We start from the raw sequence: 27,414 nt of genomic DNA, 5'->3' as shown, positions 1-27,414 counted from the left end.
CACAAGTTATGTGCCTACTGTACTGCTGTAGATGGACACTTGGCTTCCTTATGGATGGCAACACTTAACTGGACAAACCCACGAATTGCGTATTGTCTTTCTTGTATCTTTGGAATCTACACAGTTGGACTGACTTAAAGCTTCCTTGAATGATTTTCAGGACTAATCTACCATCTAATAGAACCTGCCCTACAGAAAATACACTGCAGAGTGGTCTTGGTGTTGTTCCTGAGGTGCCCAGGAAGGACTTCTGAGGAAAACTTTGAGGGCTGGTCAAACATAATATGTATTACACTGAGGTTTCAATGGGAGGCTAACATGGAGATAATGAAATAACTACAGCAGGCAACTAGGAAAGAAGGAGCTGTGTAAACATTCAGTGGAAGAGAAAACTTGGGTATAAACACAGGTCTGCCTAGTGTCACTCACCACCTCTTCTGGCCGTAACTTCACCTCTCCCCTGACAACACCTTTTTCAGCACCAGAGAGGGACAGTTCTAAACAAAACAGTTTCCAGGTTGGTGCTTCTGAGAGCACCAGGATTTTTCCTTTCCAAATCTCTCTAGGTGGTACATGTGTGCTAAGTCGCCTCAGTTGTGTGACTCTGTGCAACCCTATGAGTTGTAGCCCATCAGGTTCCTCTGTCCATGGGATTCTCCAGGCAAGAATACTGGAGTGGGTTGCCGTGCTCTCCTCCAGGAGATCTTCCTGATCCAGAGATTGAACCCACATCTCTTATGTCTATCTGCACTGGCAGGGGGGTTCTTTACCACTAGCACCACCTGGGAAGCCCTTTCTAGATGGTATTATGCTTCAATTATATGATACGGTCATCATTGAGAAAATCCATTAGTTACACTTTCTGCATCATGGCGCCTATCAGCTCCTCTCTGGGTATGAGTGGACTGATTTTACTTTTTGAGCAGTTATGGGGACCATGGAGACCACAGCAATGGGGCCATCAAATACCCAGACTGCTTCCCTGAGTTGGCCAGAGAAGAGCGAGTGGCCATGGGGGAGAAGGATTGAGATGAGGGTTCATGCCCTAGTGCTGAGTTTACCACTGTCATTTCCAGGATGTCTCCAAGGCTAGCATGGACTTTCCCCACAAAGCCAATCACACTCCAGAAGACCAATGGTTTAGAGGTTCAGGAACAATTAAAAGAGGTCTGCACATACCACCTGAAAGTGATGGGGTACAGGATAGGCCATTTCAAAAAAATCTTCATTTAAGGTCTAACTTTGGCCCCCATAAGCCAAAGTACTCCTACAGTCTCTCCAGGAGAAGGCCAAGATTCCAGCAGAACCAACTCATAATTTGATTTCCAAAGAGCAGCCAAAACTCTAATGTAGGTCCTTTTGCTGAGGGGACTCAACAAAGACGCTAAGCCACAAAGTTTAAGCTGGCATGTGGACCATGTTAATTTGAAACCAGATTTCTACAACTGAGGGAAGCCTTCAAGAATTCACCACCACTGATAAAATTAAACCAGCTGGTGGGAGTCAAGACCAAATCACAGCAGTGACCACAGGGATTTTTGGTTAAAAAATGGGGATAAGATGACTCATAATTTGATTGAAACAAAAAATGAACTCTAACAATAGGAAAACTTCTGCTGCTGCTCCCTTCTTCCTGGGTGAACCCTCTGTGCTCATCCCCACTTTTTGGGTGAGCCTTTGTCCCCCATCCCTACTTCTTATACTCCCCACCTCATTCCTACTTCCTAGTTCCCCTCCACCCCTTATTCTCACTTTCCATTTGCCCCTCACTCCTCCTCTCTGCTTCCTGTGTGAGCCCTCACCCCTGAGCCTCATTTCCTGTGTGAATCCTCACCCCTCACTCCCACTTCCTTTGTGAGCTATCACCCCTCATTCCCATTTCTTGAGTGAACCCTTGCTCCTTATTACTTCTTTCTGTGTGAGCCCCCACCCCTCAGCCTCCCTTCCTGTATGAATTCTTACCCTCTCATTCTCACTTCCCACTTGCCCCTTACTCCTCATCCCTACTTCCTGTCTGAGCCCTCAGCCCTCATCCCCACTTCCTGCCTGAGCCCTCAGCCCTCACCCCCACTTCCTGTCTGAGCCCTCATCCCTCATCCCCACTTCCTGTCTGAGCCCTCAGCCCTCATCCCCACTTCCTGCCTGAGTCCTCCTGTCTCACCCCCCCCACTTGTGTAAGCCCTCACCCCTCATTCACACTTGTCTCTTCACCCCCTGTCCCCACTCGCTTGTTGTTCCCACTGATTAGTCAATGAGAAGTGGATCTTAAGTGACTCGTGTGAATGAGTGTCATGAGGCTCCAGAAAAGACAAGGCACGTTGTCATATACTATTGCTCCCAAAACACTGGCTCATATAAATATCCGACCATGAAGCAGAGTGAGTCAGCAATCTATGGTGGCCCAAAGTGATGCTGTGGACCCTTATCTCATTGATAGAGAAATCTCTCTTGAAATTATTATTTTTTTTCTTTCAAGCTGTGAGTAAAAATTCAAGCACGCAGAAGAAAAAGTCGATTCTGAATGACATGCTTTTTATAACTCGTGGCAGTGGAGCGAAAGGGGATAGGAATTTTCCACTAGCTTCCATTGGAATAGACACACATGCAAAGTCATAGGGTTAGGGAGAGGGGGCAGACCTACAGAACTGAAACTAATTATGGGAAAATGATTCAAGTCCCTTGTACTTTTACCACAAGCATTTGAAGAATCACACTGAAAATTTATTTCCCAAATTGCTTTGGTGTTCAAGTAAATTTGGCTTCTCTGTATGCTATAAAACTCGTTCAACTTTGAACAAGTAAGGATGGCAAGCATGCAAACTATAAATTACATGCAGAAATGAACCACATTACTTCTGTGAAACTGGCACACCGTCTGTACTTCCATTGCACCACCAAAACCAGATCGGCCTGAGGCAGCTGTGCCGCCCCACAGAACACAGGCATGCTGCGCTAGGAACGCTTCTCCTCAAGTGCTCTAAGCTTGTAAAAGTCGTTCGCCTCAAGAGACACTGTGCCCAACACAACTTTGCAAGAAGCGTGGCTGTTTTTCTTAATGGTTTTTAAAGTTGGGAAGATATTCAACTATACTTCTTAATGAAGATCTTACATGATATACTGGTTCTTTTACTGGTTTTCCAGTAAACATAATCAAATCATAGAGGTAGCAATTAAAGGTAATATCTGGATTGGGGGAAGGGAAGGAAGAAGGTGAATTGAACTTACCCCCTACCAAATGCAAGGTCCTATATAAGCTGTTCTAAAACTCAAGTAACCCCAATTATTTTTGGAATATGTCTGGTTAGCACTGCCCATCTTCCCAAACTGTGGAATCAGACTGGACACCATCACCCCCATTTCAAGTTCCATGCTGCTTTTTGTATAGTACTTGCTTTTTAACAGCAGCAACCACCAAAATCCCAGCTTTGCTGAATGGTACAGTCTAATAGTGCTGAAACCGAGCTCCTTTGAGCTACTATTTCAAATATTCCAGTAACCGACAGATGTTAAATATTGTGGGATTGCCCTTGAATATGTAAACTATCTCCAGAGTTCTTAGGAGTTTGTTGCAGGGACCCAGGGTGGCTTGGCACACAGTTTGGGAACCCTGATTCATTTGTCCCATTTACTTTTCAGACTAACATAGCACGAAAGGCACTTATTACCAGTGAGAAATCTGAGGTTAAACAAACTGACCTGATGGCTAGTGTGCAGCTGAGCTAGGATTCACACCCAGGTATGTCTGAGTCCCCAAACCTGATCTATAAGGATGACCCACAAATGGTTTCAACAATCACACATATAACTTCTTTCCAACCTGAACCCAACAAGAACTAAGCTACTTTATTCAAGTTTTTATAATGCTGCTCAAAAGCCAGAGCCACTGGAATTGGAATACCTCAAAATGTGATTAAATGCAATAGATTAGTTCATTTATTTTACTTTTCTCAAAGCAATTTTGTATTCTTGTCAATGGATAGCACAGCTAGTCAAAGGATAAATCATTTTCTTGCTACACTTGATGCACTGAACTCCGTCAAAATGCAACCCATGACTCAGACATTTATTTATTTATTATATATTTTTAGACTAATGGGAACTGCATGAATTCTTTCTTGGTCTTCCAAGAGCAAATGCCTTTTATGCTTGATCCGGAAAGAATCAAGTTTCAGAATGCTAAATTACTAATTTACCTAACCGAATGCCTTTAACCCTCTATCTACAGCTCTCTGCAGACAGTCGCTTTAAAACCACTTTTCCCAAGTTCATTTCGTTAAGTGGTATAACCGGATGAAAGCTGCAGACAGAGGTAAATAAAACCACTCATAGTATCGAGGGCCGTAATGTCATGGTAAAGTTTACCATTTTTTTTTTTTAAATATCTCTCCTTTAAAAATATTTTCATTCAGGACTAAAACACAGGAAGTGTATAAAATGTACTAACCTTAAATTCACAGCTTCATGGATCCTTAGAATATGAATTTACTTGTGTAACTAGCACAGGGATCAAGATATAAAACATTTCCCGCACCCAGAAGGTTCCCTCATGCTCCTTCCTCACTGATAACTTCTCCTACACTCTCCTAAACACTTGCCCAGAGAAGTCATTATTTTGACTTTTGTCACCATCAGTAGTTTGGTCTGTTTTTAAATTTGATATAAATCAGATCATATAGTAAGTACTCTTTTGTGTGGGCTTCTTTTGCTTCACAGACTGCTTGTGACAGCATTTAATTTTACCAGCAATCTGCTAAGTTACTTAAAAAAAATTGAGTTGTAGTGGACTAACACATCAAACCAGTCCCAAGGAACCATATTTATAAGTCAAAATAATAATTCTGTTGCAGACAGGAAGCAGCAAAAAGTGCTTCTCAAGGAATGTCATTTAGCAGTTTCAATTTGGTATCTTATACTTGGTCACAAAACATTTCAAATTCTCAGGATTTGATAAGTTATATAGCCAGTCAGTTTATGACACCTTAAGGGTGTCTTTATTTAAATGGATTCCTTCTTAAAGTGAAATTTTATTCCTTAATTTCTTTAGAATATAAGTACTTAATCATGTAGAAATACTGTGCATTTAAAACTTCATTTGAAGCAATAACATTCTTACTTTATGGCCAAATTTTGCATCTCTATTCTTACTTAAGCATTGGAGGGAAAGTAGTGAATAAATGACATGCTCCTGAAACAAAAGATTGAAATAAACTCCCCTCTAAAAATGAGTCAGAAACAACAGCATTCCTAGAACTGGTATTTTTTAGAGAGATGTTTGATACAACATGTATTTTGTAGCAAGACACTCTCTTATTTTGGGTCTGGAGGCCATGGAAGACATAATGAGAAGCTCACTGATTTGTCCAAGGTCACAATCACCATCTGCAGTTCTTGGTGGAGTTTCTCTCCTTGGGGAAGACCGCAGCTGTCCACAGTCTTGAGGGTCTGGGAGCCGCAGTCAGAAGGGGGACGTGTGTCAAGTCTCCCTGTGGCCTCCCGAAGTGAGCCGCAGGGCCAGCAGCATTAGCAGGCACTTCAGTGGTTAACAGTAAATACTTTGGCAAATACTTCATACGTTTCTTATCAAATTTCAGAGCAAGAAACGAGTTATAATTAGTAAATAAAAAACAACAACATACTATTCTATTTGCCACCTAGCCTGGGCACTGAATATTGTTCTGCTTTTGTTGCACTGCTTTTGATTAGAAAAAAAAAATTTTTTTTTTAATGTTAATCAGGTTTAAAATAAGTTGTTAAAATGCTTAAAAAGCTTTAGAGATTAATCTGAAAAACAAAGCCTAACTAAACAAATAATTTGTATTTCTAATGTGAGTTTAAAAAAAGAATTGCTCACTTGTAGGTTGCTTCGCTTCTGCAAAGCACAGGCAAGTAAGTACGTGATTTCCTAAAGTATGTGCACACAGGCCACTGAATTATGTAAATAAATATAAAAATATGAAAACTTTTATAGCTTTAAACCCTTGAGAGGACTTAACCAGAGGTCAAATTAGAGATACTCTATTAGAAGAGGTAAACTTTTTCTCCTTAATGGTCCAGAAAAGCATGAGCTTTGTCTGCTATAAAATCATAAAATTCAAGAAGCTGCAGCTATAACTTTATGAACATTAAGAGCAAAATGAAGGGAACACACTTGTTTAAATATTTCCCAGCATTGTTACTGCAGCAACTGTGAGCAGAGCATGACGCTGAATGACGGCCATCGGCTCCTCCCCACCACAGACAAGGCACCGTCATACATACTCGGCTCAGAGAGGCGTCAATCAGTGGAGATGGTATGCAAATAAATGTATGTTGAATCTATTTATTCAAATCCACTGTAAAGTAGATAGAATGGTGTTTGGGCAAGAGAATACGAACGGTTCAGAAGAGAGCTATCAGGCGTATCGAGAAAACACCATTAAGAACACATTCCTGCTGATGGTGGGTCAGTAGGACATCTCATATACAAGGGAGAAAATACTTGATCGCTAAGCTTTCACGCAAATTAAGCCAGTGTATTCTGGGCACCTTCCAAAACTGTCCTGGAATTCTCTCTGTTGGAATTCCCTCCACCTTTTGGTTCACTAGCAGAGGAGATAAAGCAGCAGAAAGGCTTGGGGTCTGTTCTGCTGTGCGGCTCTCAGCGGGGCATGCGGGGCCGGGTTCTGAGATTCTCAAGCATTCCCATCTGCATTCCCACCACCTCCTTCTTTTAAAGAAACAACACAAGCTTCCTGCCTTCCTTATAAAGAGCTAGTTTGTCTTGAAGGTATCTTCTAGACAAAAATCATTTAAATTCCTTTACTCTTTCCCCTTTCATAGCTGTCTAGCATAGTAATTATGGCAGCGCACATTTATTTCATGTTAAAAAAAAAAAAGCCTGCTGCAAAGATGATCTCTCTAGAAAGCTACCCAGGAGTTCTGCAAACCCACATGATACAGAAAGAGCAGAAAGGAAACAGATAAGACACAAATAACATTTGCGATCTGAATACTTCCTCCCAGAAGTGGAAAGTAAAACTGCTAACGGCTTAGTAGCAAAGTTTTCAGGGGTGGACAGGTACACCAGTGCAGTGTAAGAGTCCCGGAATGGGCACTGGGTCTCCAGGGTTTTTTCACTCCAATACCAGCTAGCACTGGGATGCAGGTTCTAGAATCCTCACTCATATTCTAGCAAGTTCAACAATGTCACTGATTTCCAAAGTCTTCCTCCCCATATGGCGTTAAAGGTCTGTCACCCACAGACAGGTGACAATGGATGGATGTATCTGCATCTACATTTATCTCCACATGTGAGGATGTGTTTGCATTAATAAATATACATGTTCATGAATATATAATGTTTCAAAGGTTCTGCCTGCCATAGAAAGACACTGAAATACTGACTCACTTCACTTTTTTCTTGGTGCATCATAATTTTCAAAGGCAAGAGTGTTTTAGAATCATTGAAAAACAAATCCCTAGTATGTGTGTGCTCGGTCAGTCAGTCACGTGTAACTCTTTGGGACCCCATGTACTGAAGCACTCCAGGATTTCCCGTCTTTCAATATCTCCCAGAGTTTGCTCAAACTCACGTCCATTCAGTTAATGAGGTCATCCAACCATCTCATCCTCTGTCATCCCCTTCTCCTGCCCTCAATCTTTCCTAGCATCTCCTAGCATCAGGGTCTTTTCCAATGAGTCAGCTCTTCCCATTGGTGACCAAAGTCATTGGAGCTTCAGCATCAGTCCTTCCAATGCGTATTTAGGGTTGATTTCCTTTAGGATTAACTGATTTGATCTCCTTGCAGTCCAAGGGATTCTCAGGAGTCTTCTCCAACACCACAGTTTCAAAACATCAATTCTTCTGCGCTCAGCTTTCTTTATGGTCCAACTCTCACATCTGTACGTGACTACTGGAAAAACCATAGCTTTTACTAGATGGACCTCTGTCAGCAAAGTGATGTCTCTGCTTTTTAATACACTGTCCAGGTGTTTTTCATAGCTCTTCTTTCAAGGAGCAAGTGTCAGCTTCATGGCTGCCACTGTCCCCAGTGATTCAGGAGCCCAAGAAAATAACATCTGTCACTGTTTCCACTTTCTCCCCTTCTATTTGCCATGAAGTAATGGGACCAGATGCTATGATCTTAGTTTTGTAAATGTTGAGCTTTAAGCCAACGAGAGTTTTTTCACTCTCCTCTTTCATCCTCATCAAGTTCCTCTTCAGTTTCTGCCATTACAGTGGTATCATCAAATCTCTTTCCCAGAGCTGAATTTCAGTGAATTTCCATTGTAATAATCAACAATTCCTTTTACAAAGGAGAGAATAGTTGTATGTTCTCTTTGTATCTCTGTAGGAAGCATCACTTGAATCTCCCAGGCTGAGAACAAAAAAGCCCAGGAACCAGAAACCAGACCAAAGCTGGCAGGAGTCAGCAGGCTGTCTTGTGTGTGGTCGAGCACTTGTTGAGGTCAGAGCGAAGTTCCCTGACTGCTCGGGCCTGTCGAGCTCCTGCTCGATCTTCGGCACGTGGTGATCATGGCCTCGGTTTGGTCTCTGGCCCCAGACTTGTTAGCAACACTGCCCTTTTCGAAGGGCTGCTTCCACGACACCTGTTTCCTCGGCAGCATCACCAAACCGCAGAAGTCAGGGCTGCAACCCCACAATCCCACACGACCTGGGTGTCAAGCCCCTTACCTGTGTCACAGCAGAGCTGGGTCCACAGGCCTTGGGGAGGCACGCTGAGTGCTCCTCCCAGGGTTTCTGCTCTGTGAGTGAGGCCTGGGGGTGCCCCTACTACCAGGGACCACTCTGGAGGCCTTGGCTGGTCCTCTGGGCCCCCCTTGTCCAGGCAGTCCCCCAGGGAGCGGTCAGTGGGAGTTAGTCCCACAGACCCAGCTTCCTGCCCGACCTCCAGTGCATCTTCGGGGCCCCTGCAGCGCAGCCTGCAGCAGGATGGGAGTCCTTAATCCAGGCGGAAAGGTCTGAAATGCATTTCCTGGGGCCCCTCAGAAGGGCCTGGGGGGCTTCTCACCAGGGGCTGCTGTGGTGTTCGAGGGAGTCCACGTGTGTGAACCAGCTTACTCTGTCTGGCTTCCCTGGCCTGTACCCCCAGATGGCTCCCTGAGGCCTCTTCCTAAGGAAACTTCCTGCCAGTGTGCTTGTCTTGGGCTCTGCTTTGGGGGAACTCAAGCCAAGGCAGCTTGAGAATCAAAGCTCATTAAATATATGCATAGATGTATGCGTGTGAGTGAGAAAGCATTTTGTAGTTGTTACTGCTGTGACTATTCTTGCTGTTTATAAGTGTACACATGACCTTACAGGATCTGCTACATATTATTTGCTCCGTGACAAACAAGTATCTGCAAGGTGCTGTGAGCCAGGGCTCTTGCAGATATTTGGGTAAATATGTACGTACCTTCAAAGTCCTCTTAACAGCTTCATCTTGTGTAAAACGTGACCCCTTTTCCCATATGAAATGTCCAAACGAATTTATGTTGTTATACCAACCTCATTATATATATATATATGCTTGCATATATTTAAAAAAGGGATGCTATTGATGAAAAACTGCCTTTCTATCAGTAGGAAATGATTGGAACATTCTGAAGGGAAAAATACATTTTCTCCTTAGAATTTGGACTGATGGTAAGGGTAACACAGAAGAGGCAAAGAGATAGTATATCTAAGCTAAACGACGAAAAGGAACACAAAGTGACACCCACAATAAAAGCAAAGAACCCAGATACACTGGGGCACTCAGAGGATTACAGCTTTATCTGTCCCAGGAGGAGGGGGACAAGCTGTGCACCTCAGTTCAGCAGCAGCTGGTGCCTGTGGCTCTGCTCCTTACCGTGTCTTGCAGTTTACAGGCAGCACCAAGCACACTTTTAGTCTCTTTATGCTAGTGAAAATAGGAACAGGGTTATCTGAAAACACAGGGTCAGGTTAACAGAATGTCACTCATAAATGACAAATAGAAAAAAGTGGAAAATAGGCCAGAACAAATGAGTTATAGGTAGGAAGTGCCCGAATGATCCTCCGTGGCGTGGGTCCACATGGTTATTCTGGTGGCTGCGAGCAGGTTTGTTTACCAACCACCCAGAAGGCCTGTGCTGCAGGACCCTGCCTCCCTGATGTCCAGTCTGCCGGAACCCGAGGAGGGCAGAGAGGGAGACTTCTGGAGCTGACGGAAGGCAAGTGGCTTTGATGTGGGCTCTTCTGGGAGACATGGATTCAAGTGCGGCATTGATACGAAGAAGACTCGAAAAGACTCCCCAGCTCACGGGGCATTTGAACATTGTCTCTGAAGGGTGTCCCTGCAAGGTTTGAGGCGACAAAGGTTTGACTGAGACCTACATCCCCCAGCCTCTCCCCTTTATTTGAACATTGTCTCTGAAAGGTGTCCCTGCAAGGTTTGAGGCGACAAAGGTTTGACTGAGACCTACATCCCCCAGCCTCTCCCCTTTACCCTCTGCTGAGGACACAACTGCTTGGCCAGTAAGATCTCCAGATACACAAGGCAAAATAAAACAAGCCTTATAAGGAGGGAAAGGAAAGCCCAGCTTTGCCACTTCTCTGTCTGAAGACCTTGAAAGATGTTTTGGTTTCCTCATGACAGGGAACCAAGAACATTAGGTCAGAAGCCTTCCAAACAGAATACCCCTGGATTTAATAATCTTGCATTCAAGTTTTCAAACTAATTATAGGAGTAAATGTTCTGCTCGTTGTCACTAGGGTGTATGACTGGAGAGTGATTACAGGATTTCTGTATCCCAAGCAAACAAGAATGCAGACCTGTAGTGTGAGGAGATTTAAACAGCAATGAGACAGAAATGAAATGTTTTCAACATCAAATCACAACATGCAAGCGTGTGGGGCTCTTTGAAGAGAGCGTGCAGTGGTGCAGGGGCTGACTGCAGGAAGGGAAAGGCCTTCTGCAAAGATGACATAGGTCGGAAGGATGAAGGACGTGAGAGGGATGAAGCAGCCTCCGTGTCTGGTGCCTCTACGAGGCAGGTGTGCGCAGGGAGTGAAGCGCGGAGACTACGGAGCACAGGTCAGGAAGGGTGTGTGCTGCACATCAGCTCACAGGCCCAGGTGCCACAGAGCGCTGGAGCTGCGGGGGGGAAGGAGCCTGCAGTAAGCGCTGACTCTCAGATCGTGGGGCCAGAATCAGGGGTTGCACGGCAATCTAGAAGACAGAGGAGGGCACACCTTGGGTGGGAAGAAGGCATCAAGTCAGAGGGATTCCCAAGGGAGGAAAATCATCCTTTTGGATGGGAAAGAGAGAACAGCTAAAATATCTTGTTTCTAAGTTGAAGCGCTACAGAATAAAATGTTTCCAAGAAAACCTCCAGTTGTTTGTTAATTGCCTACGGAGATTAGGTCATCCAGATGGGCAAAACCTAATGAACTAGAAGGCATCAGCAGGACATGGAGTTGTGTTTAAATAGAAGTGATCAGACGTCCCGTGGCTCAGTGGGAAAGAATCTACCTGCCAGTGCAGGTGACACGGGTTCAATCCCTAGTCCAGGAAGATCCCACGTGCCACGAAGCAACTAAGCCCCTGTGCCACAACCGCTGACCCCACGCGCCACAACCACTGAAGCCTGTGCCCCTAGAGCCTGCGCTCCACAGCAAGAGAAGCCACCGCGATGAGAAGCCCTTGCACCATAGCTCGAGTCATTCCCACTTGCCGCAACTAGAGAGAGCCTGCACAAAGCAATGGAGACCCAGTGCAGCCACAAGTAAATAAATTTAAAAAACAGAAGTGATGACCAACATCAAAATCTCAAAGTTAGGGACGGGCTTTGTATACTATCCATGCATTCTTTTCCCCAGCCAATTTCAAGATTACTTTCCTTTTGGTGCAAAAAAATAAATAAATAAAAAAATGATGATAATCTTGGTGAGAAGGAAGACAGCCAGGAAAACATTTTGGTGTGTAATCAATCTGCCAGAGTTGCTTTGAAAATGGGCTTATTTTTCCTGTCAAATCTGATCTTTCCAAATGTTGGGGGAGCAATAAAAAACCTCTGGACATATTTCACATTAAAACAATACATATATGTCTATGTTTTGCTAAAATATTTTCCGCTGGCTGCTTGAATTTCGATGTGTTGCCAACTTTTAAAAGATGGTGTTTGGAGTGCAACTCTTTTGCAAATAAAAAATAATATCAAGCAAAAAAATCTACACAACTTATAATCACAGCAATAGCCTTACAATGTTAATTCGAGTGTGGGTAATCCATGTGAATCCGAAGGAAAGAGAAACAGCTCAAGGACCCATACTTGGAAGCGTGTTTGGACCACCGATTAAAATGAGGACATGATGAACGTCCACGCAGTCCTTTCTAGCTTGTAATGGGAACCTTTCCGAGGCACTTGGACCCACAAATCAAAACTGCTGCCTAATAATGTTCAGACATGAGGGCAATGTCAAACATCCCTGCAAAATATGAGTGCATGAAGCCACCCATGTGAAGCGAGAAAGAACCCTGTCCCTCCCTCGGGAGGCTCAAGTGTCTTGAAACTGTTTTGATAAGAGCAGCTGAGCGCACACGGCGAGAGCGGGAAGCGCTGCAGCGCGCTGCCAATGGGAGGAGAGATCTCATCTGTCCCATGTTCTTTCTCGTACTAAGACTTCCTTATATTTGAGTGAAATTTCACCGGGCCAATTTCAGTACTTCTGGGTTTCAGTCGAAGGCAATTAAACAGAGGGGATACTAAAAAGAAAGATGCACTGGGGCAATAAACTAGAAAATAATTAATCCGTCAACCTCAAGAAATGGGAATTTTTAAAACACAGGTGTCGGCGTGGATCAACCAAACTGCTTCATTCCTAGATCTGGTCTTATGCTGATTTAGGGAAAGGCTTCATTAAATGGGAAATTTTCACACTGTATAATGAATGTTCAGAGTCTTTCTCGCTAAAAATTACTACTAGTGTTTGGAGTGAAAAAGATTCTTTTGTCATGATGCTCTCAGGAGATAAAAATCATCAGTGGTAATCTTCACATCTAGGCTTTTCTGTGAGTAAAAATGATCCCTTCAGCTTCCTTAACTACATGGTAGGTGGTCTCCCTCTCTTTTTTAAGGCCCTGAGAATCTTGGACATTGAAAGGCAGGCTCACATCAGTTTTGGAACACACCCCTTTGGCTGTTAAAAGGCAGAAAGTGGGGTGGGGCCTCTGGGTTGAACTACCAGTCTGCTCCAGAGCCCAGAAGTGCCCATGTGAGTGAGACTGGGTCCGTGGGTCCGTGGAAAGAGGTGAGTACAGTAGCTGAGACATGGGAGCAACCAATAAGCGTCAGCTAGACTTTAGTTATTAGAGCTACTGTGGTTGTTACTGTTGCTCTTGCTTTTGTTCTGGGGAGTAACTATATGCTTTTAAAATTTAAATTAAAAAAATTTTTTTTACAATGTTGTGTTGGTTTCCTCCATACAACAGTGCAAATCAGTCACGATTGTACCTACATCTCCTCCCTCCACTGCCCCGTTTGACCCCTGCAGTCATCACAGAGCCAGACTGGGCTCCCTGTCCGGCAACTTCTCAGTAGCTACGTTTTACACTTGACAGTGCAGGTGTGCTGATGCTACTTTCTCCATTCGTCCCACTCTCTCCCCCCTCAGTGTGTCCACAAGTCCATTTTCTACATCTGCGTCTCTATTCCTTCCCTGCAAATAAGTTTACCAATAACATTTTTCTAGATTCCATATATATATATATGTATGTATTAATATACTGTATTTATCTTTCTGACTTCCTTTACTATGTATAATAGGCTCTGGGTTCATTCACCTCATTAGAACTGACTGAAATTCTTTCTCTTTAATGGCTGGGAAATATTCCATTAAATATATGTACAACTGTCATATTGCCCTTTTCTCTTATAACGTTAATTTGACCGTGTCAAGTGTGAAAGCACAAAACTTGTTGAGAATCAGGACACAAAAAAAATCTAAGAATATTCCTGTTTTTCTCTTCTCTCAAAGATTTCAATTAGTTAGCAACTGGGTCAGTATCATATAGAATTTTACAGTTGCATATGTTATATACATAAAAATAAACGATATACATATACACTATATATATACTATCTATATACACACATGTGTAGACCTGTAATTTCCCCTCTAACATACACTGATATGTATACTTTTACACATGAGATGTGCACACCTCATACCTAGACTTTGTCATCTTAGAAAAGCGGAAAAATAGTGACTTAAAAAACATTTATTCCTATTGTTTTTAAGCTTACAGAAAAATATGGCCATAAAGTGAAGAAATTTTATTTTTAAAAATTTAGGTCTTTTAGGTCTTTTGAAGTTCTTGAGTCTAATTTTAGATTGCAACTTGACTTTCAAATATCGAGTTGTAAACAAGCCTCTCGTGTCTCTTGTTGACTGTAACCACGTTGGACTCATTAGTTCTAGAGTCAGGGTGGGCGACGACTAAGGGTCCATTTTCCCCTTCTAGTTACGTGATTTAGAACGACAGGAGATAGAACTGCTTCTATTTAGCTCTTAACTACGAAACCAATGAGAAGATTAAGACTTATTTCTACTAGTTTGTAAATTACTACTTCAGCATATGGACTTAAACCAAACTCCAGCTTGAGTGTATCTTTAATAGTTCCAAACTTCCCAGAATATGTCTTTCTAAATATTATCTTTGTTGGGTGTTAAGAGTAACTAAGACAACCCTTCTGGATGATTTACATAGCTTTAACTTTAACCTCAAAAATTCCACTATTCCCATGGTAGTGGAGGAAGCAGGGGGAATGAGAGGCAGGCAGAAAGAGAGGAGAGGAGAGAGAGACAGAGGGAGAGGGGAGGAGAAATTACAAACTTTTATCCATGAGTTATTTTAGATCATGTATTTAAATTGTAAAATTTAAAAGTGGGGGGAGGAAAAAGGCAAGAATAAACTAAGAAAGACTATAGACCTTTTGGCACAATGCCTTTAAAAATATAGCTTAATTAATCCTTGAAACATTCCTCTTGACCAAACTGAAACCCTGTTATATATATGAGGACTCTGTGGTTCCCCCAAAGCCGAGCGGCTTACCTAGAGTTCACAGAAAATGGAGGAACAGTTGTGCACAGCCTGGAGCCCACAGACTCCTCACACACACCTGGCTGGTCTGCATTTGTATTTAACTGTGCATTTTAACTGCCAAAGACATAGGCATCTATACCATGGCAGTGAATGAGCTTCCCGATGCTCTTGCACACAAGCGAATGTTAAAATGAGCTGGCCCACCCATGGTCCACAGCAACTCAAGGCAGAAGAACCATCCTGACAGTCACGCGAGATGAACAGACGAGCATATGATTAAGTCTGCCTGATCGGGAAAATGACGAAACCATGAAAAACCACAGAGAAACTTAACAGGTCTAATGTGTGATGAACTCAGTAAGAGGGAAGTTGGTGGGGACAGTGGTCTTTATGGAGTGTGGTCCTGAGTTACCCGGAAAACCCACAGGTGTGTCCTTCCTTGTGCTCTAGCTTAAGCGTCTTCTAAAGCTTGTATTTCAAGAAACCACCGTCCAGAACATGCTAGAAACAGTGATGCTTCCTTATACCAAATTTTCATTTTCTGTGTCACAGGAATGCAACACACTGAAGCCCCCTGGCCCTACCTGCCCACTGGCAGGCCACCTGCCCACCTCTGAGCTGTGGTTTCACCACCTCCTGTGCTGCTGTGCATAGACTTCCAGGGCTGCCTAAATGGTCGCCCACACATGCTGTTACTGAGCTACTGGGTTTTGAGTGAATAGAAAATCACACTGGTTTTTATTGCTAGTGATGAAAAAAAAAGCAAGAAATCCCCATATCAGAGCAAAGTACACGTCGTCCAAGAGATGTTTTAAAAGGCAGGGAAACGAATTAGGAATACAATGTCTGATCGTTTGACTGATGACTGTCTTTCTGACGCTTGCTCTTTTCTAGCTTGAGAATTACATCCAGGACAACATGAAGAAAGAGATGGTGGAGATACAACAGAATGCAGTGCAGAACCAGACCGCTGTGATGATAGAAATAGGGACCAACCTGCTCAATCAAACCGCAGAGCAGACCCGGAAGTTAACCGATGTTGAAGCCCAAGTAAGTAGGGAAACAGGGAACACAGAGTGGCCCAGACTGACAGACAACTAGCACAAAATCGTTACCTAGTGACAGGAGGGAGAGGCAGGGAAAGCTCCAGAAAAGCAGAAGAAAGGATGACTTGATAAGAAGTTAATAATTTGTGTCTAGATAGAAATTAAAATCAGGAAATATATATTTTTAATACTGACATTAAATTACATTTATTCTACTGAGGACATTCAGACCAGTTTCACATTATTCAGACTTGCTACAAGATAAGTGCTCCCTTGTCTTATTGGTGTTTTCTGGACTCTAGACGAACTTTTCAGTTCTGAGCCCTTGACATTTTTGTGTACTTGAGGCATGAAGAGCAGGGGCAGAGTGCTACAACCTTTGTTCTTAACCCTAACTCTTGAGTTAAGGTGAAACCTAAGTCTCATAGAACTGCCAAAACAATCTGTGGTGTGAGTTTATACATTTTGTGGTGTGAGTTTATAGAGAAAGAAGCAAAGGGAAGAGAAAGAAGCAAAGGGAAGAGAAAGAAGCAAAGGGAAGAGTAGGAAGCAGCAGCTGAGGCACAGAGATGGCTTAGCTTTCAGCCCAAAGACCTGAGCTCCATGACTAACCTGATGAATGAATTAGAGCGAGGCATCAGCTTTCCGCAGGCCTCTGAGGTGGTGACTCCGAACGGGAGAGCTGGCCAGTTCCCTGTGAGCTTTAAGGTTCTATGAGCTGTCAATTAATGGTAGGAAAGAAGAATATGAACTACAAAAATATCAGAATAACAGCAAAACAATAGAATGACGTTTGTCTGGAGCCATGCTGGATGGCCCGCCAGAGGTGACCCAATAGAAAGAGTCCCGGTGGGCAAACAGTGCTGTTGGGGGACCTATGGAGAAGCTCCAAGTTCAAGATTCACCACTGGTAAGATGGCCTGCTGGGTTCTAATCCTGACTTCTTTATAGGCTTATGAGGAGTATCTTTCTACCACGAGTTATAAGTAATGCTCAAAAAAAAAAAAGTAGATTTAACTGAAAACGGTTCCCATGACATATTATTCCTGTATAATCTTATGATTCATGTGCTACTTAAGCTAAAGAACCAAGACATGCCCAGCATCAGCCAGGAGGTGATAAGGGAGAAGAGAAACCATAAGCCTTCCAATTGAGGCAGCTCACATTGAGAAGGGCACTGATGTTCTCCCATCGCTGCCCCGAGAACCGCTGGACAAGCAGAGACAGCAAGGGAGGGGCAGGAGAAGACAAGATTCTTAGCTGAGTACAGAATAAGACGTTCTTTGCTTATCAAATATCTCCACAATACCAGAATAGTTTAGGAAAAATACAGATATTTTATACAACGGACCACAAGGTACTCAAAATTCTGAAAGGTACATTAAATCTAACAAGTTAAGACAGAAACATCTAAAAGTAAATGTATAGATATACCCATGGTCAACTATTCAAATAGATTAGTAATATTTGAGTCACAGGCCCACCTTCTGAGAATACAACTGATGAGCAATCAAGCCCTTCAGAAACAGTCCTGCGGCTTCCCTGGTGGCGCAGTGGGTAAGAATCTGCCTGCCAATGTGGGGGCCAAGTTCAATCCCTGGTCGGGGAAGGTAAGACTCTGCATGCCCACACGCTGCAGCCACCAGAGACTGCACGCCTGCAGCCTGTGCTCCACCCGCAACAAGAAAAGCCACAGCAGGAAGAAGTCCACACAGAGTGACGAGGAGCCGCTCGTCTCAACCAGAGAAAGCCACGCACAGCCAAGAAGACCCGAATATAACACTGCTTATGTTTCAGGTCAGAGTAAGAAAAAAGCATCAGATACAAAGCAATAATGGAAACCTTGGCCGTCCTCTGTAAGTTAGACTCACTAGCATTTAATAAGATTTTGTTGAGTCACATGATTTTTTAAAAAAATCTATTGCAAAACTAAGTAGAAAACAGGAAAATAGGAATATGGCTGGAAAGCAAATGGCCTCTAATATCCGACTAAACACAGTAAGATGCTGAGACTAATCAAAGCCATCGAGGGACCAAATTATGCATCAACTTACTTGGGTATCTGGAGGGCAGTGACTGTGTGAGGCTGGTTAAATTCAAACACGAAAGGTTCTGATTAGAAGATTCTTCCAGCCTGTCAGTGTGAGAGACTATTAAACCAGACTGGGAGGGAAGGCTGGAGGCCTGAGATCTTAGACCCAATAGACAACCACGTGACCTGGGTAATTTAGAGTCACCTGCAGCTGGAGGCCTTTGGAAAAGTGATGGGAAAACATCGCATTGGTCCTGGATCGGTCAGGACCCATCGGTTGCCCCTCCCCTCCTGAACTCTAGGAGCAAAATCAAAGACGAGTTTCCAGTTCCTTCTCTCAATAACCAATGCACATTGTTGGGGCCCACAGAAGATGTAGGCTTCATCTATATTCCGGGTGTTAGTATCCAATCACACCCTGGGGCTGGCCAGGGTCTTTACTCATGCACAAAGGACTGCTCATGGCAGGAAGGCATCCAGCTTTGAAGACCAGGCTGTCCCTAAACCCGTGTGATGGGGCCATGCCAAGGCGTTCATGAATGACACAGACCCCGAGCAAACAATGCTTCTTTCAAGGACCCTCATTCCGGCCAACAATTCTGCCTGACACTTAACACATGACGTCACATCCTGAGTAACCATGACACAGAGGACATGAGTCACCACACTCTTCCTGCTAAAATGCAGCCAAAGGCGAAAGAATTCATTCTTGAAGTTGTCGGAACACAATGGAACAGCGATACCGCACGTGGTGTGTGTCAGAAAGGCCCACAGAGCGAGACCCAGCTCCTGCTCCATACTGATGCTCTCGTTTCCTGATGGGCTGACATGACTTTTAAAATAGGAAAAAGAGACATGGAAAAGGAAAGGGGGGGGGGAGACTAAACAAGTGAATACAAATAAGGAAATGCTAGGCTAAAAGTGAGCTGTGCTCTTACAGAATGGAAGTAGGTGGTTCTAAACAGTGTCCACTGACACAGAGATGTGGGGGCAACATTTGTCTCGAGGAAAGGAAATGCCTCTTTTCATTTATCAACTATTTCTGATATATTAAATATGACCATTTTATGCTTCTGATTATTCCACTGTGTGAAATGACAAAACACGGCAGAGCAAGAAAATGAACATTATATTATTTGACACAAACACCACTGTCCAGAACTATTAAATCCTTTCCAAAATAACATGGCGAAAAAAAAATGTTTAGCACATTTTGAAGTATTCCAGCACAACAAACCTTTTCTGAAAATGAAAAATATGTCAAAATAAGATACTTGGGTAAATAAGTAATATTTTATTTATTTTTTCCTATAATTTAGATGACTTTGTATCTAATTTAAAAAAATACTAAGTAGGAATTTTATTTTGTTACATTTAGGTATTAAATCAGACAACAAGACTTGAACTTCAGCTTCTAGAACACTCTCTTTCTACAAACAAATTGGAAAAACAGATTTTGGATCAGACCAGTGAAATAAGCAAACTGCAAGATAAGAACAGGTAATAAAAATATAAAGAGACGTATAACCCAGAATCATACATTTTCTGGATATGAAAGCCTATTTCAAGTGATTATTAACTATAAATAAGCATGGCTTTCAAAATGCCGAATTTCTTACTGTACAGTGCAAGGATCAGGAGTTGACGAGAACGTAGGGAGAGGGTTTGCAGAAAAACACCAAAATGGTATCACCTTCTAAAATAGTCCTTGACTTTGTTTTTTTTTTTTTTTTTTAACACTCTGGGCCTCTTAAAGATCCTCTTACATGAATCCTCCAAATTTTACCTCAGGATTTTACATCAATCCACGGAAAACTACTACTGAGGCATTTTGATATTAACAAGTTCTTTGCCTCTGAGAACTTAGTTTATTTCAATGCAAAATGGTCTACAGCAGGAAAACTACACCTTATTGTAAACCAACACACATTTCATGATGCAACGTTTATTTTTAAAGCATGCTGCTGCCACTGCTGCTGCTAAGTCGCTTCAGTCGTGTCCGACTCTGTGCGACCCCACAGATGGCGGCCCACCAGGCTCCCCCATCCCTGGGATTCTCCAGGCAAGAACACTGGAGTGGGTTGCCACTTCCTTCTCCAATGCATGAAAGTGACAAGTGAAAGTGAAGTCGCTCAGTCGTGTCTGACTCTTAGCAATCCCATGGACTGCAGCCCACCAAGCTCCTCCGCCCATGGGATATTCCAGGCAAGAGTACTGGAGTGGGTCGCCATTGCCTTCTAAAAACAAAAGTTAATATTAAATACAGTTATGTAAATATCTAAAATAAAATGTTAAAAGCTCTCAAAAAAAACTGATACAAAAACCAAGATTATGGGTGACCAGTGGGGACTGTTTTTGTAGGCTCACTCAGGTGGGGACGTAGGAGGGTATTGCGTTCACATTCCGGGTGTGCGTATTTCCTTGTTTCTAATCAGGACACGCATCACACTGTTAATGCAACTAAGTAATTCTTCATCATAGCCAAAAATAAGACTTAACTGTCTTACAATCATTCTTTCCTTTAATTGAGAACTAAACTGAAAGAATTCTGTTCCGTGGGTAACAGACTGAATTCACTGAAAGTTTTGAAAAGCAAGTCGATTTTTTTTTAAACTTTTAATTGGGTGAACATTGTTTTACAGTGTTGTATCAGTTTCTGCCATACAACGCCACACATCAGCCATAATTATACACGGATCACCTCCCTCCCCTCCCGCCAGCCCACCTGTCTCAGTCATCACAGGGCAGCGGGCTGGGCTCCCTGTGTTATGACGCACAGCAGCTTCTTGCTAGCCACTGAGCTCACGTATGACAGTGCACGCACATGTCAGTGCCACTCTCTCCGTCCGCCCCACTCTCCCCTTTCCCCACTGTGCCCCCGCAGGTCCATTCTCTGAGTCTCCACTCCTTCATTTCTAGATATTCCATCAATAAGCATTAATACATGATACTTTTCTCTTTCTGACTTACTCCACTCTATAACAGGCTTGGGGTCACCCACCTCACTAGAACGGACTCAAATTCTGTTCTTTATTGTCGCTGAATAGTATTTCATTGTATATATGTACCACATCTTTATCCATCCATCTGTACCAAGTAGATTTTTATTCTAAATATTTTAATGTTTCACATTTATCTCTTATGAAAAGTAATATAAAAGTCTGAGTCCAATAATTGAGATATGTTAAGAGTCTCTCGTTTCCTGTTGTTAACATGGCTTATTTAGTGTTCCCCTGCATGGGGTGCAGTAATGCTGGGACACTCTGGTGCTGGATGTGGTTCCCGCTTTACTTTCTGAGTTAGTATGCTATGGCGCTAAGATGATCACTTACACGTGTCAGTTATGTTACCCAGACAACAACTTTATAAATAGTTGTCAAATGGCATTGCCATTTGTCTAGAAAAGTATGCATCTAATTCTCAATTCAGACACACTGCTTAATATTTTCACTTATCACAATATGCAATTTTTTTTTCAGCCTGAATTGCTGTGAAACGCAGCCTGAACTGCTGTGAAATGCAATCAACAACCTTTACTACATTTTTTAATCATCCATAATTTGATAAAATTCTTTCATATGTTAAAGCTTTACAATGTATAAAATAGTGACTCCAACCACACAGGAAGCTGCTCTGTTTTCTGATAATTCTTGCTTAAATGATCCTTCACATTCCTCCCTCCCCTCTTAATCCTACAGTTTTCCCCTGGTTAACTGACATTTGACCAGTAGTGTGCTTTTCCAATAATTTCAATCCATTTTTCATGAGTTATTTTTACCATCTGAGTCACCAGGGAAGCCCCTATTTACAAGTTATTTTCAAACACCACAACATTTTCTCCATAAAACCACTCTGCTGAACAAACATCTCTAACAAACTAAAATTTTCTGCACAACAAAGGAAACTATTAGCAAGGTGAAAAGACAGCCTTCAGAATGGGAGAAAATAATAGCAAATGAAGCAACTGACAAACAACTAATCTCAAAAATATACAAGCAACTCCTACAGCTCAATTCCAGAAAAATAAATGACCCAATCAAAAAATGGGCCAAAGAACTAAACAGACATTTCTCCAAAGAAGACATACAGATGGCTAACAAACACATGAAAAGATGCTCAACATCACTCATTATCAGAGAAATGCAAATCAAAACCACTATGAGGTACCATTTCACACCAGTCAGAATGGCTGCGATCCAAAAGTCTACAAGCAATAAATGCTGGAGAGGGTGTGGAGAAAAGGGAACCCTCTTACACTGTTGGTGGGAATGCAAACTAGTACAGCCACTATGGAGAACAGTGTGGAGATTCCTTAAAAAACTGGAAATAGAACTGCCTTATGATCCAGCAATCCCACTGCTGGGCATACACACTGAGGAAACCAGAAGGGAAAGAGACACATGTACCCCAATGTTCATCACAGCACTGTTTATAATAGCCAGGACATGGAAGCAACCTAGATGTCCATCAGCAGATGAATGGATAAGAAAGCAGTGGTACATATACACAATGGAGTATTACTCAGCCATTAAAAAGAATACATTTGAATCAGTCCTAATGAGGTGGATGAAACTGGAGCCTATTATATAGAGTGAAGTAAGCCAGAAAGAAAAACACCAATGCAGTATACTAACGCATATATATGGAATTTAGAAAGATGGTAACAATAACCCTGTATATGAGACAGCAAAAGAGACACTGATGTATAGAACAGTCTTATGGACTCTATAGGAGAGGGAGAGGATGGGAAGATTTGGAAGAATGACATTGAAACATGTATAATATCATGTATGAAATGAGTCGCCAGTCCAGGTTCGATGCACGATACTGGATGCTTGGGGCTGGTGCAGTGGGACGACCCAGAGGGATGGTATGGGGAGGGAGGAGGGAGGAGGGTTCAGGATGAGGAACACATGTATACCTGTGGCAGATTCATTTCAATATTTGGCAAAACCAATACAATATTGTAAAGTTTAAAAAAAATTAAATAATTAAAATGCTTGGTAAAAAAAAGATAAATAAAAAAAAATAAATGAGCAAGTGGCTCCCAAACTTGTAAAAAAAATAAATAAATAAAATCCCAAGTCACTTCCAACAGCAGAGCTCCACAACTGAATTGCAAATATCTAACTCAGACTGGTGGCACAGTGGTAAAGAATCTGCCTGCAATGCAGGAGATGCAAGAGACTCAGGTTCAATTCCTGAGTTGGGAAGATTCCCCCGGAGAAAGAAATGGCAACCCACTCCAGTATTCTTGTCTGGAAAATTCCATGGACAGAGGAGCCTGGCAGGTACTGTCCATGGGGTTGCAAAGAGTCAGCCATGACTAAACAACTGAACGCACACACCTAACTCAGATTGGAGCCACAGCACTGCTTCTGAGTGACCTGCCATAGTGAGGATACCGAAAGACGTAGCTTTTATCAGTGGACTTACAAAAACCATACGTAACGAATCTCCACCTGCAGAAGAATAACCTTTTTAGCAGCTGCAGGAAGCATGTTCTCTTTTGACACAATATGAAATGAAATGGCAATAACATGTTTCTTTTCATCAACAACTTTAAAATTAATAATAAGAAAGTTATGTTGATGATTTTATAGCGTTCAGTGAGTTTGGCATGGTGTTTTCAGGTACCTTAAAATTTGAGGTTAGCCTAAGATGTGGACTAGCCTAAGATTTCATCATTACAAAAATATGTGACTGTGTTGCACATTTGAAAAACCATATTTTAAATTATCTTCAATAGTTCTCTCAAAGTGTGATTGCTTTCTTCATGGAACGTGAAGTATTTAATTTTTTTCCAGTGAAGTCAAAGTACTTAATAGCATCAACATCTTCCTGAAAATAACCATGAGCTGAAGTTGAAAATTACTATACTTTTTCATCTTAACATTTCTTTCCTTCTAAAAATAAATGATTTAGGGGCTACTTGCACCAGTTCAATTAAATTACAATTACCGATATATGATTCAGTTGTTTCTAAAAAGCACTGTCATTTATAATGTCCCCTTCTGAAGACACGCAATAAAAACACATAAAAGAAACATGATTCCGCCTTGATATTTCTGCCAACAGGGCTATTTCTCCACATTTCTCAACAGACCATGAATTACATTAATATAAAGTTACACAGTACCAACATCCAACTTCCATGGTGACGATCGAGCAGATCATCCTGTATCAGGAATCCAAGTGAGATGCTAACGAGCAGAGTGTCAGTGACACAGGCGTCCCCATGGCACCGCCCCTCCCCCGCCCACCATCCCTCCACACTGACCATGGCATTTGCTGCACTGTGCAAAATTCTTGCTATGAATTTATTCTCATGTCTTATCCCACTTATTTAATTTCCTTTTATTAAAAAAAAAAAGCATAATACAACTCACTAAATCTAAATTGACTGTAGAAGCAACTAAAGGGGCCAGATGTGCATTTGTAGAACATGGCTCTGAGATCTGATGTCTGAGACTCTTTTAAGCTTTAAACACAGAGATACGTGGTCCTGCTCACAGCCAGTCTGGTCTGGAATGGCCTGATGCTGGGCTTCACTCTTCAGCACCTGCTTGTATTTAATTTTGAGACTCAATCTTTAGGCCAGGTTGTGACTGATCTCTGGATTATACTGGCAGAGATTTGGGAGAAAGAAAAAAATTGACAACTGGACGGTGATAAATTTAAGAGCTGCAACTGAATTTAATAATAAGTAGTATTAATACTGATTATTAATGCTTATAGGTAAGACCTGGAATAGGTAGTTAGGCCCTTAGTTAGTTTAGTAATGTTTCCAAGGTTAAAGGTTCAGAAAATGTTACTGCCCCCCAAAAAGGAATAATAGACTCACAGATTATTTGAACTAGAAGGGGTCTCAGAGATCATCATCTAATCTAAAGCCTTCATTTTAGGTAGAGAGGAGAAGGCAATGGCACCCCACTCTAGTACTCTTGCCTGGAAAATCCCGTGGATGGAGGAGCCTAGTAGGCTCCAGTCCATAGGGTTGATAAGAGTCGGGCACGACTGAGTGACTTCACTTTCACTTTCACTTCATGACTGTAGGTGGACTTTCTCAAAGATAGAGTACCACTGGGGGGTCACGTGCAGAGGTAACATTCTCAGCCCAGAGCTCTGACCCCCAGGAGTTCCCAACACCAAGGCACCTTCTCTTTTTGTGTGTGTGTGTGTGTAATAAAGTTTTATTAAAGTATAAAGGAGATAGAGAAAGCTTCTGACATAGGCATCAGAAGGGGGCAGAAAGAGTACCCCCAAGGCACCTTCTCAATGCCCACGTTCCTCTTGAGAAAAACCATGGTCTTCACAGACAGTGCATGTGGAAATTTCTAGTCATGAATCTTACATTTTCATCAGGGCACTTTCTCCTCATGCTTATGTCATATCTGTGTCCTCTGTCTGATCTCAGCACGCTTGAGAGCCTCCTCACGGCTCCAGTAACATCTGATTACTTTAAAACTCCTGTGACATCTTACCAGAGGGCCCTGCAGAAGCAGAAATTCCATAAATATAAACGACTGTATAAGGATTATGAAACTGATTAGATGTTTACCAAGCTCATGGCTTTGATGGTGATCAGAAAACCCGTCACTAACAATTATTTCCCTTTACAAGTTTCCTGGAAAAGAAAGTTCTAGATATGGAAGACAAGCACATAGTTCAACTTCGGTCAATCAAAGAAGAGAAAGATCAGCTCCAGGTGTTAGTATCCAAGCAAAATTCCATCATTGAAGAACTGGAAAAACAACTGGTGACGGCCACGGTGAATAATTCAGTTCTCCAAAAGCAGCAACATGATCTGATGGAGACAGTTAATAATTTACTGACTCTGATGTCAACATCAAACCGTAAGTAAAGTTTACACATAAGTTTTTCCTCCGTTTTGTCATTAGTCGGTGAAATTTCAAAAATTCATTGAAAAAAAAACAGAAAACCTTTCATTTTCCAAGAAAGGCACTATTTCTCATGAATACTTTATAGGGCCTCAATACGGAACCAATTAAGAAGAAGGAGAAAGAGGGGAAAGGGAATATATATTTATACTAATTAAATATTATGAGGCAAACCACCTGAAACAACCTTTTGCTCCTGGGCTCGGAGAGCCCTCTTTTAGTTAGTTCCATTGCTAACACAGGTGTATAGGGCTGGCCAAGGGACTAAACCACTTGCTTAGTTGCTCAGTCGTGTCCAACTCCTTGCGACCCCATGGACTGCAGCCCGCCAGACACCTCTATCCATGGAGATTCTCTAGGCAAAAAATATTGGAGTGGGTTGCCATTTCCTTCTCCATCACTAAAGCAGAGTGGACATTTTTTTTATTTTTTAGGAGAGAAAAACAATACTAGGCCCATAGGGTTGTTGTGAAGGTTAAATGAGACAATGCTTACATAAGACCGGTATCCAAGCAACGCCAGTACCAGTATACCAAGAAACCGGTATCTCACCACACCCGTAACGGCATCTCTCCTTCCTTATTTCTGTTTTATCCTTCAACTTCCGTATTAGAGGGAAGCAGGGATACATCTTCCATCATTAACTAGAGAGATGATACCCAACCTGTGTGGTATTTTAAGATTGCTTTTTCTCAAACACTGGGTCTAGCTCTTACTATGGCCTGTTGCATAGAGCCCTTCCAAACGTATTCGTTCGACACAGATGCACTTTACATGCGATTCATGTAGAGATATTTCTTCATTTCTGTAAGAAGTATGTTCTCACATTTCCCTTGAGTCATACAGTTATGCCCACTTCAGTAAGAGAGACCTTTAAAAAAGGTTTCTACTTAAACCAGGAAGCAGACAAACAAGCATGACCTGTGCTACATGGCAGGTCTGCAGTGCATGCCTTCCAATGAGAGTCACACTCCTTTGTAATTTTGAAAAATTCTGCATTTTTTCACATGTGTAGAAAAGGAAAAGACAGTCACCTGATGCCTGGCGGGACCAGGACAGTGTGAGGTGCTAGCTTTGATGAGCCAAAGTAGAGGAAAACCACACAGCTCAGATCTTGGCAAAAACAAGCAGCAGGGAGACAGGGCCACAGGATGAGCTTGGTTTGCCCGCGTGCCTCGGCCAGCGGGTGGATGGAGCCCCCACCCAAGCGGGCTGCCCGCCTGACCTGGTCCAGAGCCTGGGGCACTGGTCAGTCTCTAGAAGGAAGATAAACACATACCTGCAAGAACAGATGCACACAAACACTTTTTTTTTTTTTTTTTTAATGTGGCAAAAAAAAAAAAAAAGGATTGGGAAGTCTGTTGAGAGTGAAACAAAAAATTTGAAAG

General features: G+C 42.3%; 2 protein-coding genes across 7 annotated transcripts in view; one reads left to right on the top strand and one right to left on the bottom strand.

The window, feature by feature from the left end:
* Positions 1-27,414, bottom strand: part of MCPH1 (microcephalin 1) — a 240,070-nt gene that overhangs the window by 88,273 nt on the left and 124,383 nt on the right.
* The window catches only part of ANGPT2 (angiopoietin 2), a 57,758-nt gene that overhangs the window by 14,373 nt on the left and 15,971 nt on the right, over positions 1-27,414 (top strand). Inside the window, exons 2-4 of the mRNA NM_001098855.1 lie at positions 15,942-16,097; positions 19,504-19,625; positions 25,749-25,981. Of these exons, the coding sequence (NP_001092325.1) occupies positions 15,942-16,097; positions 19,504-19,625; positions 25,749-25,981 (511 nt within the window). The remainder of the gene's footprint in view (positions 1-15,941; positions 16,098-19,503; positions 19,626-25,748; positions 25,982-27,414) is intronic.

Source organism: Bos taurus, chromosome 27 (assembly GCF_002263795.3).
Source record: "Bos taurus isolate L1 Dominette 01449 registration number 42190680 breed Hereford chromosome 27, ARS-UCD2.0, whole genome shotgun sequence".
Classification (NCBI taxonomy): Eukaryota; Metazoa; Chordata; class Mammalia; order Artiodactyla; family Bovidae; genus Bos; species Bos taurus.
Note: the sequence above shows the minus strand (reverse complement) of the source record. Positions and strands in the feature narration are given on the sequence as shown.